The sequence below is a fragment of the Rhea americana genome, unplaced genomic scaffold (genome assembly GCF_003343005.1).
Source record: "Rhea americana isolate MKP2758 unplaced genomic scaffold, rheAme1 scaffold_73, whole genome shotgun sequence".
NCBI lineage: Eukaryota > Metazoa > Chordata > Aves > Rheiformes > Rheidae > Rhea > Rhea americana.
The window spans coordinates 3,647,106-3,667,757 of NW_028186901.1; the positions used below are offsets into that span (position 1 = coordinate 3,647,106).

General features: G+C 36.5%; 1 protein-coding gene across 2 annotated transcripts in view; it reads right to left on the reverse strand.

Annotated features, from left to right (window-relative positions):
- The window catches only part of RIT2 (Ras like without CAAX 2), a 214,063-nt gene that overhangs the window by 94,578 nt on the left and 98,833 nt on the right, over nucleotides 1-20,652 (reverse strand). For both annotated transcript variants that reach the window (XM_085321927.1, XM_085321926.1), the window contains exon 3: nucleotides 8,647-8,720. In XM_085321927.1, the coding sequence (XP_085178053.1) occupies nucleotides 8,647-8,720 (74 nt within the window). The remainder of the gene's footprint in view (nucleotides 1-8,646; nucleotides 8,721-20,652) is intronic.

The window sequence follows — 20,652 nt, forward strand, 5'->3', positions numbered from 1 at the left end:
AAAAAAAGTATTCCATAATAATTTCATTCATTATTTTCTTGAATTTCAACTTGGTTCTTCATTGCCCCTTCTATGGACCTGGATAGCTGCAATAGTCTTCTTAAAATTATAAAGGAGAGGTGACAAGCAATAAGGTTCAAATGGAAATATTTACTGAGGTTTGTTTTTATTTATTTATTTGTTTATTTATCTATTTCTTTCTTTACTTTGGAGAGGCCACTTCCAGGTTCTGGAGTAGGAACTTCAACTGTGAAAGATGGCTTTTGCTTTTAGCCTTTTYCATAACCTCCGCTAGAGTTAAATGAAAACAGTATCTTTTAAAAGTCTTTTCCTGCCAGATTTCTAATGTAATTTTGCAGTTTAAAGTTTTGGATGTCTTGCAGTTCAAAATTTAAAAATTCAATATGCAACTTTTTGCTCTTCTCTTTTCCTTTCTTATTTTTCTCTGGAGATACCATCATTTAATGTATTGGTGTAGCATGTGATAACTAAAGAATAGCTTGAAACACAAACAAGTTTTGTTGAGTTATGGTTGTTTGGGCTAACCCACTTTTGCACTTTCACCATCCCAAAGCCTCAGCACATCTGCAAAAGGCTCCTGTTGGTCTTTTGTTATTGTCAAGTCAAATGGCACCAGGTGGTGCTGTTATACATACTTGTTTCCTTAGCCTGCAAGCCAAGTTTTTACTTCTAGAAATGTCTTTTTAATGTGACTTCTGCAAAAATCGCTACAGGTAGAAAGCAATTTTCTCTTCACTGGAATCATGGTCCATGTAGAGCTCCCTTATATTTAGTGGCTTTTGATGGGCAAAACTTTGTGAAACGGGACTCCTTATGGGATTTTCTAGCAGAGTCACATATGTATAAAGAAATCAGGACACACTTAGAGCACACCCAGTGTCTTCTGGAAGCAGACTTCCAAGGGCTTCAATATCATTTAACAGGGAGAAGAAAAAGTATAAAATATAATGTTACAAGAAAAGGCAAGTTTACTTAATCATATAGTCTTTTGAAGGACCTGGATAAGTTTAATCTTATGGGATTTGCTTATAAATGCAGTCTCAGTGCACTGTACACCAGAACACTATAGAAAATAGCAGATACATGGAAAGATCCATAAAGGAAAAAAAAATGCTACTTTTATCAGTATTTGTAATAGAGTATTTTCCATTTTAAAAATGTTCTTATTTTATTAAAAAAATAAACCAGCAATACCACTAGCTGTTTATCTACTTTTGAAAAAAAAATGTTACTAGATAAAGAGAGAGACAAATTTCAAGAAAAAAGAATTTGTTAAAAAAGAAAGGACAAGAATGGGAAGTCTTCTCCCATTTGCAATCTGGAACCACTTGCATCGACTTTTCTGCAGAGAAATGGGAAGTGAGGGTCAGGAAATCAGTACCTCTGCACTCAAYAAACCCTGATGTTCACCCTATATACTCCTTACAACAGGTTATTAAACTTGTTTGAGAGAAAGATAAATGCAGGACTAGAAATACTAACTGATTCATCCTTTATTACACCATGATTCATTCATTGACAGGGACAGTACAGGAAATTGGGAATCTTAGTTGCCAGTTGCCTGTTCTTGCCAAACTAATAAACTCCTTTTTCACAGTATATGCCTAGATCTTTTCCCACTGAAGCTAAAGTACATTTTGCCAAGAATTTGAAGGAAATTGGAGACAGATCTACAGTTTAGACATTTTTTTCACTCAAAATCTGTGCCAAATAAATATTTCTTCAAAATCTGCCCTTCCCCAAATTGATTATCTGGTCATGGGAGTGATTATAGGAGAAACTAAAAAGAAAAGAACAACTTGACTTGAGAAGCAATCAATCAAGTTTTCAGCACTGTGATTTGACTTTCTGAATATGTCATCATCAGTATGTATAACAAAAAATAAAGAAAATGAAATTAATGTTCTTCATCTAATACACTGTATTAACTTTTGCTACTGAGTTTACCACTATTATGCCTTAAAAATAAAATGGATTTCATTTACTCACTACAGCACACAGCAGAAAGTGCACTAAAATTATTTTCCTTTTAAAAGTACAAGCTGTAAAGGCCCATTAAAATCTAATTACTACCAAAAAGGCATTTTACGTTTCCTTGAGATAAGCTGCAGTAGCCTAGTTTGAAATTCAGCTTCCATTGATTCAGGATTACAGAGCAGCATGTTTAGATAATAAGCAAAAGGATCTCAGATAACAGCCTGAGTGAGTCATCGGACTATAGTGTTTAGTCTGAGAAAGTGTGTTTATCTGAAGGGCTCTTGGGACTAATATGGTTCTTCTTCAAAGCTTGAAGCGGGAGGCAAAAATCATAGTCCTGGAGGTTGGCAGGATAAGCATGTCCCGTGATTTGCTAGCAATTCGAGAGATGGATTTCACTAYAGAGCACACTGCTGTTGTCAGGTTGAAAGCATCTGCCTGAAAATGAATTCATGTGCACACAGCTCCAGACAAAGGAAAATCTCCCTGAAATGACATGCCATCACATTTTAAGACCAATTTTTCAAGTCTCTGACTCACACTTGGGAAATATACCGGTGCACTAAGTTTATCATAAAAAGCTCACATTTTAACAAGCAAAAATTGATGCAATAATCTTGAAATGTGCTATCACTGACAGGTACACAAATCCATTTTTCTGCATATTTGCCTGCTTTGTATCTGAAAACAAGTTTGCCTTTTCTACATGGGTCACCTCAGATTGTTTTTCAGTGAAGGAAATTCTGTCTGACGCTCTTTTAAAGTTTGGCTGGAGGTCTAAATATGGAGTTTGGGTAATGAGTCATAAGGAGCAAACCTATGGCAAGAATAAAAGCTCCTGTGTCAGTCAACAGTTTATAAATACAGCAGAAAAGATAATTACTGTGTATGTTCTACAAGGAAGAATTCAAACTGGGCTCCAGAAGTAGCAACATATTTTTAAGTTAGAAGAGAGAAGGAGAAAGCATAAATAAGTGAACAGAAGGTTTCTGTAACGCTGTGTGGAGGCTTTTTGTGCACGGTTGGAGCAGCTGGGGGTTGTCACTCCCTAATGGCAATTGTGAAGGGGACTGAAAYAAGGAAGAAAAGACTTGAGGTCTGAATGTCCTTTCATTTGTACTCACAGATATTCTGGAAGTCGATTATATGTATAAGCAGATGACGTTCATGACTCATTGCAGAAGGAAAACCTCCAGAATACCCTCCCTCTCCCCCAAGTCTTAAGGGAGAGCGACAAGCACATGAGCAAGTTTCAAGGGAGATTTACTCCAGAAATGTCCCACGAACAAGGTCGAACAAGACAGTCTGAGCTGTCTTTACTGTTAACAGTTTGCATTTGCAGATTTTGGCTAAAGTTTTTCTGTTTATTTCTTATTTTTATGTTTATTCCATATGCATAATCTCAGTCTACAGGATCAAAAACCAAACTCTTTTTTCCTCTTAAAGCTCARTCTCACATTTGCTCTCTTTCTGTTTTTTGATTTTTTTTTTAATTCAAATGTAGATGCACAAAGAAAACTTTTGGTTTAATTGACATTAGGATGGGACTCTGTCCTCTAAACATGGCATATAGTGTAGTGTTACATTCTCTAGCATATCATATCTAGCTTCAGTCTGCCCCTTCAGAAGGTCATGGGTCTCCCATTGATTCTTTGTCATATTTAAGCAAATCTTAAGGAAATCTTCAGATATCTTAGCATTTAAGCAAATTCTAAGCAAAGCCTCAGATATATTAACATTTCTGAASTGGAACTGGATACCTGTGTTTAGGCTGCTGAATTCTACCTTTAATTATAATAAAAGATTGCTAGACTTGTGTACTGCTATTTCCATTTTCTCCYTTGATATTTTCATTTTAGTAAAAATTCCACTTCAATTTTTGCCTCAGTGTTCTAGGAAACCAGACGTATTTGTATATATTTGTATGTACTTTTATATATTTGTATTTACTGCCTAATGTAAAGTAAGAATAAAACAAACTTTAAGATATTGTTTAGAAGATAATCATACGTCTTGGCCTAAAGAAGATAGGACAGGTCACCACAAGTGAATTTCGGGGAAGAAATATGGAAAAAAGAGCCAAAGGCATCAATTTCTTCTACCARTGAGGCTAAGTATAGATGTCTTCTTCTAGATTCAGTTGTGCCACTGAATAAGAGAACCAACATGAATTTTGGAAATTCTTATTTTGTCTAAAGTTGATTACAGAGAACTCAGACAGGCTACTCTGCTGGAAAGTCTAGCGCATGGTGAAAAGCAGTGYTAGTGAGTTCAGTGAGCAGCAACTACTTGCATGAGCCAAAGCTACCCTCAGAATGTGCCTCTTATTGTATCTTCAATGAAAAAAAGCTATCATAGGGATATTCGAGGATAACCAGCGATGTAGAAAAGACATACCTAGAAATCATAGACTATCCAGCTGCCTCCTGTGAGGAGAAATCTGTCATATTTAACACCGTCCAAATGTATGTAAGAGAAGTGGAATATCAATAACCGGACGAGCAACTCTTCTGGTTCATTCATGTTTTACTTTGTTTGAATGTTTTTTAACTTATGAAAGCTGAGAACTAAAAAAATATTTCTGAAGTCCCATCTATGCTTTGGATGTTCCAAACTACACCTACCAAGTAAAATATTGAAGATTTATATCCAGTTTCAGATATGAAACCAGAYGTGGATTTTCCAGTCTGGACTTGACAATAACAGAATTACATTAAGTAGTAACAAATCACATCTGATCGGTGTTTGAGTGTTCAGTTAGTGTATATGCACAGCAGGGAAAGGAGAATAATATCTGGTGAAACATATTCTACAGAACAGTGACTAAATATATTAAGCTCAACTGGTTTCTCTGTTCTTGTGTTTCTCAAATAGGGCAGAATTACAATTTTAGCTCCTTGATCTTCTAAAGAGATTAAAATCATGATACAAAGTAGATGCTGAAGTATTTATGACTGTGAGGACACCCAGAGAGAAATGAAATTTCCACTAGATGATTTAGAACTTGTAACACCATCTCTGACTTTACATGAAGCCCACAGAGGTTATCACAGAGCACATCAGCAGCAGCATAACTAAATGCTTTGGGATTTTTTTTGAAGTCACAGGAGGGTTTCAGTTTGAACTTGAGTAAAAATAACATTAAGCCCTCTGTGAAGAAATGTGCTATATTATMTGTTGACTTCAATGAGATTTGTATTAGGCCTTGATTTCTTTTGGAGGTAAAGAGGCAGCAAATTCAAAAAGCCTAACAAGCATTTGCAATGAAAAATAGCTAAATCCAGGATATTTAAAGTTTCTGAAAAATAGATGCCTAGGAAACTGGGAAGAGCTTCCTTCCTAGAACACCTATACTCTGAGATATTTTCTTAGATAATAGTCCAGAACTGGAAGTAAAGGGAAATGTAAAGCAGAGATTTTCTCGTATCAGTTCAGCTTGGAGCTTAAAGAAATACGGCTACRGCCAAGCTGTATAGTGTTGTAGGCTGACATATCTAAAGAGTATGGTGCTACTGGCACAGGCCTCTGCTTTCACCAAAATCTCTGCATCACATTTCTTTATGCTGTCATTCCATGCTCTAGGCCTCTAACATTATAGACATTTTAGTCCCTTCTTGAAACAAAACTTAAATAAAGCTCTCCATCCTTTCTCAGCTGTTCTTATCACCAGCTTTCATTGTGTACATTCTTCTGATTTTCTCTACTTGCTTTACAGCTGGCAGTTCTGATAAAATTCATAATATTGGCAATACATTCCCCTCTGAAAATCTCAAAATAAGGTTTAGGTGAAGTTGTTTAATATGATTAAAATTCAGAAAGAAAAACTGCACTGTCTTCTGAGGAGTTTTTCCTAAAAAGGGACTTGACTGACAAAAGACGAGCCTTGCTTAAACTGGGAAGCTTAATGATTTCAGTTACTTATCAAAAGGTCAGCGCACAGGGACATTTTTTCCCTTCCTAACATGAATCTAAAAATGCTTTCAAAGGGGTTGACCATTTACTTCTTTTTTTTTTTTTTTTTTTTTTTTTTTTTTTTTTCCAGTTTAAAAGTAACTGGCAGAAAATCAAGTGTTCCCTCTCGCCCACAAAATACTAATTCTAATGAAAAGAAGAGATGATTTGACTTTTTTTGAAAGAGAAGGAAATTCTGATCATAAATCCTGATCATCTAGTTCTATCTTTTTTCAACAGCACAAATTTTAATGTTTCTAGTAATAAAAATACCTGGAAAAAAGTCAAAGTAGAAGGAACGACCCCTCTTAGTTTTTACAACATGCTACTTCCTCAGCTCTACCCATTACCTTCCCAGCTCAAAATAAGAGCACATTATCCATTTTTTTGGTTCATTCATCATCCATTCTTTGCTTTCATTTTAAGCTATTTTTTTCCCTTTGTGTATATGGTATTTGCATGACAGTTGCAAATTTGAAATCAGATAGCTCATCTCTGCACGGCTCTATGAGTGGGAGCACAATGTAAGGAGGTCTGTACCRTCTCTACCCTCCATGAAATGAAAGGCACAATTGCAGTTTCTCTGGTTGATAGAGAATAAATCCTACACTGTCCCAGAGTCTCCAGGGAAATAAAACACCAGCAAATTGGTAAGGCACTTAGGAGGATGAGGAAATCCTCTAGAGCATTTTGCTCCTCTTTCCATTAGCAAATAACTGAGTAGATAAATTATGACTTATCATTACTTTTGATCTCTGGATAAAKAAGTATTTTATTATTTAGCAATTCTACAAAATTAGACAGTGGACCTAGATGGTGAACAAGAATAAAGAACAACAAGGAAGGTTCCTAAACATTCAGAGTTTTACAAGAGTAAACAGCTAGAGATATAATTCCCATATAATTGCATACTAATTACAATATACAGCTGAAGTTACTATGTCAGTTTTCCTGAGTTAGAAAAGAAGATCTCCTTCTCCATCAAAAATACAACTATTTTTAGCCATGTTAATCAGTGGTTTAACTGAAGGCAACTGTGGTTTTCCTTCCTCCCCTCCCCGTCAAACCATGGTTGAAGCTATCCTATGCTGCGAGAGCTAGGCTTATCTAGCCTGGGGAAGAGAAGACTGAGGGGGGATCTGATCAATGTGTACAAGTACCTGAAGGGAGGGTGTCAAGGGGACGGGGACAAACTCTTTTCAGTTGTCCCATGTGACAGGACAAGAGGCAATGGGCAGAAATTGAAGCACAGGCAGTTCTGCCTGAACGTGAGGGGGAATTTCTTCACCGTGGGAGTGATGCAGCACTGGACCAGGTTGCCCAGAGAGGTTGTGGAGTCTCCTTCTCTGGAGACCTTCAAGGCCTGTCTGGATGCAACCCTGTCTAACATGCTCCAGGTGACCTGCTTGAGCAGGGKGATGGGACTAGATGATCTCCAGAGGTCCCTTCCAACTTAGTGATTCTGTGATTCTGTGATCCTAGGACTATTATCCATAAAAAACTTCTGGGCCTGTTTAATAATAAATTCTAGGCCAATTAAATTCATAGATTTGGAGTGTTATCTTGAAATTTAGCTTAGATGTTCTAGAGAATCAAGCATTTTCAGAGAAGACTCAGCAGTAAGTCCCTGGTTAAATGTTGGACTATATAATTTTGGGTCAAGAATAATTCAGGGCATCTTTTGATTCCTGGAACTGTKTTGAGTTCACGTTGAAACTGGCCTATATTCATTCACAAATAAAATTCATGTAAACCATAATCCCTTTGAACTACATTTGACCTTACATAACTTGCTACTGTTCCATTCCTGGCAGATGATTGCATTTTCCACCATCTGCAGTGTCCAGCTTAAGTGAACTCAGATATTTGGGAAGCCTAGATCAAAGCTTCCAAGGTTTTTATTTCTTAAATATTTTTTAAGGACCTATGGTCCTTGTTGACTAACTCTTTCTTTAAGGTACACATAAACTATAAAAACAGTGATCTCATGAAACTATCAAAGCCTTCAAAGAGAACTTGACACATATCTCACAAAAAAATCAACCTGATGCAAYATTTTGATTAAATGATAAGAAAGTTTTAAGAAGGAAAGGAAAAAAAATGAATCAGGTAGAACTCTTATATTTAACTTCTTTGCCTTACTATAAGCGGAAAAAAAAAAAAAATAGTTCCTTGACTGATGTCCATACACACATACATGTATGTTATATGTACAATTTATGTTGTTTTTGGCAATAAGATCTTCTTTATGGGTGACTATTTGATGATAAAATAWAATGGAGGGAGAAGAATGGTAACAAAATACTTCCTCTATAAGTACATCAGGATATTCCAGCAATATATAAAAAGGCAGGAAYGAAAAACAAATAAGACAAATGAATAACAGCATGCATTCATTCATTCCATGACTGTGACAGATGTTTCTGCATACAAGAGAAAAAGAAACAAATAAATTTTTGCCTGCTACTTGATTAATTTTGTCTATCTCTTCTGGTCAGATTTTCAAGTTACATTATACCATAGAAGCACTCCTTTAATCTTCTTGATAATTCCTCAGTTTTATTCTGCCACTGCTTCATTTRTGTATGAATAGGAAAGCTTGTTTCTATCCCTGTGATCCACCTATCTGAGGTCAAGATTTTTGTTTTTATCTGTTTTTATCTCTAGTAGAACGGTTTATATTGGAAAATTACTCACCTGTCCAGCAGTGTCTAGAATGTCCAAATAAGCTGGTTCATCATCGATTCGGACTTGAGTTTTATAGGCATCCTCTGAAAAACATAGTGCAGTATTGCTAAGCATAGGTGTGGCTCAGAGGGTTGCAAATGAAACACCTTCACTACTGTGGAGTAGTTTTTTCAAAAGTTCTCCAGTTTGACCTAACTTTGTTTTCTTTCAAGTCAAAAGACACCTTTTGAAATCCTACCAACACTGAAAAGTGCAAAAGGGCATCTAGTCTTCTCTGTGATACAGCGTCAAATATTAAAGCAGTAAATTTGCCACTGTTTAAAAGGATAGCACAGACTATAGRTGCTGCTTAATTCACAAAGCCTCAGGGATTTTGTGCTTGTTTATGCACCAGGATGGTTTTTACTCACCCCAATCACACTTCCACAGAGGCTTTCAAGCAAATACTTCAGTTCTGAGCTAAACATTGTTCAAGTTATTGGGAAAATCTCCTCTTGGTTGAGGGGGGCTTCTGCATCAGATTTTCAGAGCAATTAATTAGGCCTCGGTATGTCACTGCAGAGTATGCAAATGATTTTTTTTTTTAATAAAATCTGTAATCAGTGTCCTCACACTCATAAGGGATAAGCTGTGCTTAGTGGACCGTTCCTTTGGCTCATGATTTTGTCAAGCTAAATTTAGGAGGAGAAAAACAAAAAAAGGTGAACTAATATTTGCATAAACTATTTTCCTCACATTTCTATYTCATTCCCCTCTCAATATTTGTATTTCTTTCCTAAGGTTAAATGGAGCTTAGATAGCAGGCCATGTTTATACTCAAAATAGTCCTAGAAATTACCCGTGTTTAATTAAACAATAATGTAAAGCAGTTTGAATGGGCTGGGTGACTAGTATTATGCTTTGGCTGTGCAGTGAGGCATGAAGTGGAGACAAGTGCATTTAATGCATCCGAGAAGTGTCATTAATCAGCATGAGCATATGGCTGGGCCCATCCGATAGCTCAATCCTGTAAGCACCAACTACCAGAGAACCATCAGAACTAGGCTCTTGATGATATTACATTGCAGGTAGTAGGAATTATGAGGATATTCAAATTTGTCCACACATATGTTGCATTACATGCTACATTATAAAAGCATATAAAAACCTTATTTGCATCTATAGGAAAGGCAAAATAAAGCATTTAGATGTGAYGAATTCTGGATGGCCTTAACTCTGCCAACCTCTGTAACAGGCTATCTTTAATAACATAACCACATACAGTAAATTCCATGGGTCGCCTGCTTCTTTTAGGTCTCATTTCAATAAATTACTGTGACTATTTTGACACATGCCATGGCTTAAACAAATACCTAATCCCTTTGATATTAGGATGACCCGGAAGCTTAATTAGATGTGAGATACACTGCCTTGCTGAGCAGCACCACAGCACTCCAGTCAATATATGTTTCAGTCAATGGATCTCTTTCTTGGGATTCTTGGAGAGGAAAYCCAGTGCCAAAGAGGGACTGTACATAGTGAACCAGGTTATTGMTAGTTTAAGCAATCTATTATGACAAGATAATGTTTCAAATAGTAGCACTGTTATCTTTTAACCAAAGTGAAAATTGAAATATATGAAAATACGCAAAATCAAATACTGGTATTTCCTTCATATAAATACTATTAATGCTGTGAAGTATTACTAAATGTCTTGACATGCAGATAGGTGCCCATTTGTATTACATTTGTATATATAATTAACATACAACTCACATAAATATAGCTTGCACCCTTGGCTCTGCTGCCGGACACCTTAAAGCCAATACGATGTGGTCCTATTTCTCTCTTCACTTAGATTYAATACAAGATTTAATACAGTAGCTTCAAAGGAGTTACTGCAGAGGRACATTTGCATAACTAAATACAGAATTTGGGCAAAAATGAAGTGGGAATCTAGAGAATTCCTGTCTTATTTGCTATGGAAATGAATTGGGAGTCCAGGGTTAGTTATAACTAAAAGATTCACTGGCCTCTGTGAAAATAAATGATAGTTTTCAGCAAGTAAACGGGCATGTATCTAAATGTCTAATTCCCTGCTGAGCTACTTCAGGTGTACCCTGAGACTATGTCACTGGAATCAGTAAAGTTTTAACTGTGAAAAGCTGGAGCAAGGCTCTAAGACTATGTTTACAGCCCCTTTCCATTGCAGAGAGACCACTGGACACACAAAACTATGTGCCATTTTCATTTATCTTCTTGTGTCAAAATACTTGCCCTAAAACACTTTATGAAGGCGTGCCAGAATCATGATCCTATTTTCATTCATAAATGTGCTAACTTTTTTTCTTTTTGGTGAAACATATTCTACTGAAYGTTGACCAAACACATTAACTTAAACAATTTTCTAGGCAGTTGTGTTTGGAACAMGATTTTTATTTGTGGACTTTGTCTWTGCCCCAAGAAATGTAGAGATGAAACAGGAAGGAGATACGACTTTYATTTGTAATATTCTCTCTCTGCATATGTGCAAAAAGTAGGATAGGATAGAGAATTTAGAAAAGCTAAAAAGTATCCTCAACTGGGATGTGCTAACCAGGGGTATCCTCAACCTGTATTTGAATGGGAAAAGAATGGGAGACTGAACAYTCACTTTTCTTATGGCAATAACTTAAGATGATGCTCAGATTTATCAGGGGAAGTACTCTACGCAGCCCACACCTCATATGAGAGTGCTGATCATCGCAGTGCTTTCCTAGGCGTGATCTATCAGCACGTTAAGACTCAAGCACAACTAGCCTCAGACTTTTGGGAGGCACCGACTATGTTTCCTTTTAGTCTGTATTTGCTGATGTCCTGGCCTACTAGGATAACTAGTATTTCCAGTGCAGGAGGTAGAAGAAAGAGGCCTAAMTTGAAAATCTTGATTCCATCTCATACCATATGGACCTGGAAGAGGTAAAAAGCTATATTGACTAGGTTTTGGTCTGCACCTAACTGCTTTAAAYTGAGATTTCATCTCAGGAAGTAATGGAGGTGGAGCTGAGTAAGGGATTATCTAAAAAAACGTTTTTATCTGACTTAKCTGGACTATGGGGAGAAGGCACAAATGCAGTAAACAAGAATATCCTGGAAATGCCTATATGTTGATTCCAGTACTTGAGATCCTTTGGACCCAGGCAATGTATTTCAGTTTCCATCAGTAACAATAACGCTGCTAACCAGCAACCATGGAATCTTTGCATCTATCCCAAAGGATTTCAAAAGAGTCTACAATGCAGCTAGTCTTCTGCAGTCCAGGCAACATAGTGTGTATTATGGTCACACTAAAGGAACTGAGAAACTCTGAATTAAGCTCGTAGAGGAACCTGTTGTTTACATGTAGACAGAGAAGAACAGATGTGAAGATGTCTCACTGAAATGCCATGTGAATGTATCTGAAACAAAACAGGAAAGTCATCATCAGGAGCACTAGCAGGCTTACTGTCTAATGTGCTCTCTTTAAAAACTATTCATATTATTACAAATGCTCTCTGGTATATTTCTATTATTTACAGTGTATGAGTTCATTGCATTTTTTTTTTCATCTAATTAATTTATATAACACTCTGTAAAACTAACAGGGGAGCTGTTCAACCATGTGTTTCTGGATTTTACACCCTACAGCTATAAGGAGTGATCTTTCTAAAATTTATTAAAAGGCCAAATTCTGGCTGGAGTTTCAGCAAGTATTAAGATGAGTCACAAAAAAAAAAAAATAAAAAAGGAAGAGAATAACAATTTGCCCTTTGTATTTCTTAAAATTAAATTCACTATTAGTGTCCCATGAATCTAGCTGTAAGGTCCCAGACTCAGGTTTAGCTAAAATGAAGCAGATGATAGGATATTGTAAGAAACAATCGAGGATGGAGCTTATTGACATTGTTGTGAGATGTAAGAGTCAAACACAGACTGTAAAAGTGAGCACGTAGTAGGTATCAGAGAGAAAAGGGAAATAAAACTCCTGAATCATTACAATCTGTATAATAAATAGCTGACTTCCAAGCTGTGTGGTTAAAATATCTGCCAAAACTTATTTTTTATGGGAAATTATTCTTATATGTGTATATATATATGTATATACACACACATATATTTCCCTAAGAATTTCATTTTCTACAAAAATTTTCAACTTAAAATGAAAACAGGTAAAATTTTCAGCTTAGAAACTATATTATTTGGCTTGATTTATTACTGAGCATTTTCCATTTTCCAAGGGGAAAAACAACAAATAGAACCCCAACTKATTTCTGACAGGATCCAATTCTTTTTTATCATTAATTTTCCCCTGCTTTAATGAATATCTCATTTAAACCAAGAAGAAATGTATTTTTCAAATATGTTTTCTTAATTGTACTATTGTCCTTTGCAGTATTATATTTCAAAATGAACTAGTGAAAATAAAATTTTTTTTTGCCTTTTTTTTTTTGTAAAATGAATCCATTTTCTTTTTTCATTTTTCCTTTTTAAAGGACATCATTCTGAAGACAGAAGAACAATAATTAATGCAAGCCGGTGCTGCTATCAATTATCTTAGCACTGGTGAAGCTAGATTCATGAAAAATATATCAAACAGCTTCTTCAGTTATGAGCAGGTAACTGCTTCACGAGAAACAGACTTGGATGGTGTACAACTTAAAGGGGAGCTGGAATGGACTCATAATCTGCGTAAGAGGTATGTTCCAGTCCCTGAAATCTAGGTCATTCACCTCTTTCTTCCAATAGTTAATTTTGCTTATATTCCTTCCAACTAARTATTCTCTCGTCTTCTCTCTTGTGCACACTATAGACTGCACTTAAAAACAATCAGATTCCCTCACATATAGATGAGCCAAAATATRTTTTATTTGGCTAAGGAGGTACCGATCCAGCAGAAGCAGGTCCAGGCGCAGCCAGTCACACCTGGAGTTCTGCCTCTTGCTGCTCTTGTTGTGTGCCARAGACACAGCAGGAGACACAGCTCTTGGTGTGCTTAGATTATCGGCTACACATGCATTTTAATTCAGAGATGCTTTTGAACGTAGGACTGATCATGAATCTGGGTGCGAGAGTGTTATTCAGAGTTAAAACAAGGATTTTTTAASTAAGAAGGGAGTGAATGGGCATAGACTTAACTGTCTGAGATAAAAATTTGCATGTCATAGGAATTGCCCATCAAAATATATTGGTCTTGTGATTTCCCTTTGCACATAATTATTTTCCTGGAGTATGTCTGTTTTATAATTTAGCAAGCATTGCTATCAGCATTCTGCAGACAAGGACAACAAGTCACAGAGGTTGCCTTCCTATGAGCTATGCACACATGATAAGCAATGAATGGCCACAGTAGAACTGATGTATTTGATTACCTTGTACCCTATAAATACTCATATAAATAGGTCTATCCTTAAAAATAAGGCAAGTAGCAAAATAAGGAATATATATATATCACATCAGACTAGTAGTCACAATACTTAAATAAATATTCTATTTCCAATTCTGCATATTGTTACATAATTCTTTATTATACCAGCAATTACAAACATTTCAGACTATTCTGTCCAGGACTGGCTGCTTTTTATTTCTCAGCACTGAACTGCTTTTGCTCCTGTGCTGCTATTTATATAGCTTTGTCAGATCTTTCATATTTTGTTCAGTTTTGTGTTATTGGTAAAAGTTGCCTTTTCTTATTTATAATAGACAACAACATCCCAGGAAGAAGAATCTTGCTGATGGTTTACATAACACTACAAAGATGACCAGTGCCTTACAAAACCCACAGATGAAAGCAGTTTCTGCAGTAACCACACATACTTTGGGCATCTCTGCTGTTGTCTACTTTTCAAAGAAAGGGAAAGCAGAAAATTGATGGAGCATTCAATGTAGTACCTCTCTCTTAGGCTTATTCTTACAAAAAGAATATAGTGTAGGCCTTGGGAAAATTAAAATAAGACAAAAGAAAACAAAGCATTACTCAAGTTAAGTGCTTATTATAAAAGGAATTCATACATTTATTCATTATACATAGAGTTACATGATGAGAAACACAGCACTTTATTTCAGTTTTCATTTTAGCATTCAAATTAGCATAAACATATTTTCAGATAGGATATTAAACCAAGGTCTTGGCCACATATGTCTTCAGAAAAGATTCTCTAATGTTGTTTTCAAATGACCTTGCCAAATTCAAATGTGTATTACTGCTATGCTCTCCAGCTCTCCTTACTAATCTCAATTGAAGATGCAGTTCTCCATTTTCTTTATTTAGTCCTTGTTCAGCATTATGACATGTTCTTAAATAACTACCATGTTCTGTTTTAGATGTTCCCATATTTCCAGTAGTACCTAAAAGCAAATCCTTGAGTGTTCATAAAATACTTCATGATTTTAAGGAGTAAAGATAGAAATAAATAATCTTAAAGATATTTCTGTTCTGTTAGTCTGAAAACAGAACAGTAGAATACCTCATAATTTTTAGTCAGTTTTGACCTCCTAAAATAAGCAGTGCTGACTGATACTTCAGTGGAGAGCAGAAGCGTAGCCAGACTATGCCCTGGTTCTCAATGAACTTGTGCCCTTAATTCTGCTAATGCCAATGAGAAATAGCACCTAAATACCTTGAAGAACAGGACCCAGATTATTTGTAAAGCATCCAGAATTACTGCAGCATGGTAAAGGTTTGAGTTTAGGCCCAGTGAGTACTGTGCATTCTGACTATTTAATATTATTACTTTTTAACTGAGCCATCTTCGTTTTCCTACTGTGATCTTGCACCTTTCCTAACTTAGGCTCCAGCTGCCATTGACTGTACTGTGTCTGGTTTCAATAATAAAACTAAAAGCTGCTTTATGGGCATTCTGTTCGGTTCTCACCTCACCACAGTGTTTCTCTTTTAATGCCATTATGTATCTGTCTTAAAACAGCTGCTCTCAAATTAAGTTTCTCCTTACCTTACTRGGCTGCTTTATCATTTCAGATCTGTGTATTGCAGGGCAGGACTGAAAACACATGGTTGCTCAAGGAGCYTGATTGATTTTCAGCATTGAGTACTAATGCCACAGCTTTTTCAGTGACCCRAAATGCACTCAGTGCCTTCCATTTATCCATTTATCCATCCATTGCAGTTTCTGTCTCCCTTTTTTTTCTTTTTTTTTTCCAGTCATGTCTATAGATATGTGCAAGAATCTCTTCTTCAGTGTCAGCTTGCAGTTTCATTAWTGTGGTACCCTTTCATTCTCTGCTGAAAAGCAGGGGAAGCACAAGCAACTTAATCTCACTTAGTCTGTGGTAGGCACAAAAAGAAGCATTATCTGCCCTCTAAAAGGTGTGTGTGAACAGAAATCTGAATGAATCAGAATCTAAGTCAGAACTGGTTTGTCTTCTCCCACCGTCTCCGTATTATCATGCTGTTTACTAACAAACCTGCCGGAAAAGGAGACCACGGTGACTTTACACTTCCAAGTAACAACGGTCTGGGTCACTTTCAAGAAGCACCAAAATTAAAAGTTAATTTATGGCACAAAAAGTTGCATAGGAAATGTTTCCATGTACAAGTCCTTATCAAGAAGRAGACAAAACACAACATCAGATAGAAAATTCAAGGTGAGATCAACTTTTGGGCAAATAAGGTCAAGCACGTGTGACCCAACTGACCAGCAAGGCGAACTGACTGGTACATTCTGCAATTGTACAGCACTTTGCACAAAGTCAAACTTCTCTGCTGTGGGGACTCAGAATGTTTTGCACAGTGCGAATGCATTATAGCAACAGTATATATGAACATAAAACTTTCAGTCTCCATTGACAGTAGCACAGAAACCAACCAAGCCCACCTGCCATTTATAACAATACCAGCCACAAGATCCCCCATTTCCACTACAACGTGTCCTTGGTAAAGTGAATATTTTCACAATATTGACTTAGATACAACAATCATATTTCTTTTACTTCAGTTTAGAGTCAAACATTCTGATGCAACAAGTCAACAAATCCTTTAATTTGGAGTATTACTATTTAATTGAAAGTACTAGTACTTTATGCTCATATATAACATGTGTACTTGTATATGCACACGTTTAGTTATTTATGTATTTATCTATATATTCAGAGAGAAGCATAAACCTTTGAGAGGATCTGAATGTGTAAGATGACAATATGATAAATCAATCCATATGTAGAGTATCAGAAATGTACAAAACTATTTATCTAGACCTGAAAAAACTCAGGGTCAGGAGCCAACTGAACAAAAATAGATGTCTTTTGCTATAGAAACTTAGGCTATTTTTATACTAGCAGTATATATTACTTTTTACTATTTATAACAGTTTGTTTTCCAGTTGCAGGTATGGAGCACCTACAAACGTAGGATAGGAAGAAGATCAGTTATTGGCAAAAGCAAAATGCATGGTCACAAGAGCCCACGAAAAGCAATATCATAAGTTTTGGTCAAGTTCTAACTACAGTTCATATAATCAAGATGATGTCTAGAAAACAAGGTGTCCCCCTTCTTTCCCACAGACATACACATGGAGAAGCTGACTGCTTTATGCCATAACAACATACTGTGATATGCAGGATTCTTTTGGAAGTGGAGTAGGCCACTCTCTGGTAATAACTACGGGCTTCTGACAGAGATGCTGAGGTACAGCAGAGATTTGCCTATAAGCCTGCCAAAGCCTGTTTGAACAATTTGGCACAACTGAATCACTACCAGTATTGATGTGAATAGTATTTTCAGTATTTTCAACAAAGGCCCCATTTATAATTTTAATCTGCAAACACTTACAAAAGCGAATAAATTTATATACATAATTATAAAGGCTACAAGTTCCTGCTCAGAAAACTCGCTCAGCACTTCATCAGATTTTGGATCAGAAAATCCACTCCACACTTCATCAGATCTGGATTACAATTCTTTAAGCAAGCTAAATTTTGCTTATAAATTTTCCTGTCTATATGAATAGGACTATTCATTTGAGTTATGAATATTTTTTCAGAACCAGTTCTATACAAGAAAATATGATTCCTTATAAATGTTAATATTTTCGCAAATCAGGTCTAAAGATAACTCAGACAAACCATTGCTGTAACACTTGTTTTTCTGTTAGAAACCACTTACAATATGGATACTACTACTAATATTTAATAAAGGCGTATCATTATTTTCTCTGCTTCCAGGAAAATGTCATTTACTTCAAAGATGTACATGAACAAAGTGAACAAAGTACTCTTGTTTAATCAAAACATGATAATTAACAAGAGTCCGGGTATCCTTATCTTGGGGAACAAGAATAGCAGGTAGCAATTTCACTACTCTTTCAAGTCTAGGATTGTGCTACCAAGTAGGAGGATCTGACAGCTACGAATTCACTTCTTGTTATTTCAGGAGGAGTAATTAACAAGTTGACTACATTTACGTGGCTATTAGCTTGGATGGTACCTTGGATTTAGTAAGATGTAGAAGGCTGCCGGCTTCTATGAAAGAAAGGTTAATGGAGACATTTGTCCTGTGATGAAGAATTTTGAAGAGAGCTAGATAAATCATCCACCTCTAGGATATCAAATCACGAATGTCTCCTCCAAATTCAGAAATCATTTTAGGAGATGTTTTTACAAATCGTAATATACAGAGAATAGAAAATCAGGTCTTCCACTGGTGATCCTATTTAAGGGGATGCAAGTTTCACTTCAGTTCAGCTTCTTTTAAGTTCGTGATCCCAGTCATCTTTGTCATGACTGTAYGTGCATTGTACATTCTTAAAGAACCAGAGGGCTAGAGGCACAAACGGCTTAGGGGTTCACTCCAACCTCAGGCATCTAGTTCACAAAATCTTTGAATTTTCTCCTCAGTTGTCACATAGTTTTGAATAGGATAGGATGAATTCCGCCCAGCTTTAGCTCTAAGAACCTAAGCTATTTGTCTGACTTATTTAAGGTGTATATTTTTATTTGAGATGAATATACTCTAGAATGTGTGTACATCTGCATTGTGAATCAGAGTGACTGTGACTTAACTGAGGATTATAGTTCTGTATAAACACATAAACTCACCTGCCTTAAACTCACCAGACGGATTGACATTTTACTCACATTTAAGCTATAGACCTAMGAGCTAAATTCCCCAGATTACATGAGTGCCTTGATCCAGTGCAATTTTGTATAACAGACTTTACTAAAGGCCCTACAGCATCTTATAACCTAGGAGCTACTGTCCCAATTTTCCACAGTCGGTCAGGGTTTGGTGTATCAGTGTAGGCCTGAAAGAAGGCCTGAGAGCTCACCTCCAAGAAAAAGCCCTTCTGTGATGAGAAGAAATACTCTTCAACACTTTTTGCCACTTCAGTTTAACTGATTAATTAATTAAAGACTTAGTGAATCAGAGCGGGTAAAGGGGAGGATTTTTGCATTGAGTCAAAGCAAAAACATCAGTTGCTGAGATACAGGTCTTCAGCCTCTTTCCCTTCCTGTATGTTGTCGACCTGAAACAAAATACAGCCTATTTTGTGTAGAACAGCCAAAAAAGTTTTAGTAAAGATTTCTATCCTTGACTAATTCCTTCTAGATTCTGAATATAGCCAATACCACTAAAAGGATTCTAATAGTAGTAGCAGTAGTAGTAGCAGTAGTAGTGAATATATCTCAGAATTACTTTGATTTTGTCACAGTTAAGAGAAAAGGCTTTCTTCTCCTTAGACTTTAATCTGGCTAATCAGTGCTTAAGAACAGCAACTACCATAGAACACCGTTATAAAGAGTTTTTGATTATTTTTCTTCTCTCTGTATTTAGCAGATGCATCATTAAAATATAAAGTATCTGAGAGGAATACAGTGGCTACATATCATGCTTTGATCCTCTACTGACACCTTTCTCATTGGTGAAGAGAAGATACYCAAGGCAGCAACGTATCTTAATTCTAACACAACGAGAGTTAAGGGAKGTTGGATGATAAGCAGCAAGAATCATTAATAGTTAAGAGGTAGGGATGCTTTCTTACACATGACCATGCAGATAATGCCTCTCATGGCACCACATAGTAGAAAGAGCTTCCTCACCTGTTCCAGCCATGGCAGGCAGACGTTGAACGTCTGGGAAGTATTTGGGAAGTATAGGGGTCATTCATCCACTTATTTGCTTTCTGAAGCAGGGGAGAAAGGAACATCAGATCACTAGCTAGAGTATTGATTATCATTTATAGCCAGTAAAGGAATGAGAATATAAAGAGTAAAGCCATGGAAGATCAACAGTCCATCTAATCTATTTTCTTCTTTTGGAGAGTGATCAATAACCCAAGGAAGCCCATCCGGTGACTCTTGCCTGGTATACTCTTTCAGCTTCCAGTTATTTGCACCTCAAGGGCCCTTCTCAGCCAGAAGCAGAATCTTTGTTTTAAATTGCCCTTGATGGATTTTTTTCCTCCAATAGTTTCCTAAAAGGTTTTTGAATACCTCTCTACTTTTTGCACAGATAATTATCCCTATTCTCATTGAGAACAGAGAGCAGCTTGGGAAGGGMTTTTGGCTCAGAGGCTGGTGTCTGAGTGAGAAGGAGGGTGAGACCATTGACTTAGTTTTGACAGCTTGCCTCTCTCAAAGGGAAAAGGTCWCTTTTCTTCTCTTTCATTTTCACTTATCCTCACGTTCCCCCAATTCGTGGTTCTATACCATCTCTTGTGCCACTCTGGAGTTTGCAGAACTGTTTGCTAAACTCATTCAACTCACTAACTTGGTAGAAAACTACTTTGTTTTGGGGTGTTTCCACTTTTCTTCTGGACTAGTGTTGAATCAGCTTGGAAAGGAGTCCGATGTAGCCAATAAAGCTGAGAAGGGAAAAGCAGTGTGGGAATTCCTACTTTTCTGCAGGAATGAATTGTGAGATTTAGTTCTCATCTTGTAATATCMAAATCAGTTGTGAGCCTCCAAAGTTTGTTCCTAAGATGTGATAGCTCATGCATCCTTCCYTGTACATGGTTCAAGATAAAGAAATAAGTTATTGCTGCACTGTGTCTCCTCTACACAGTA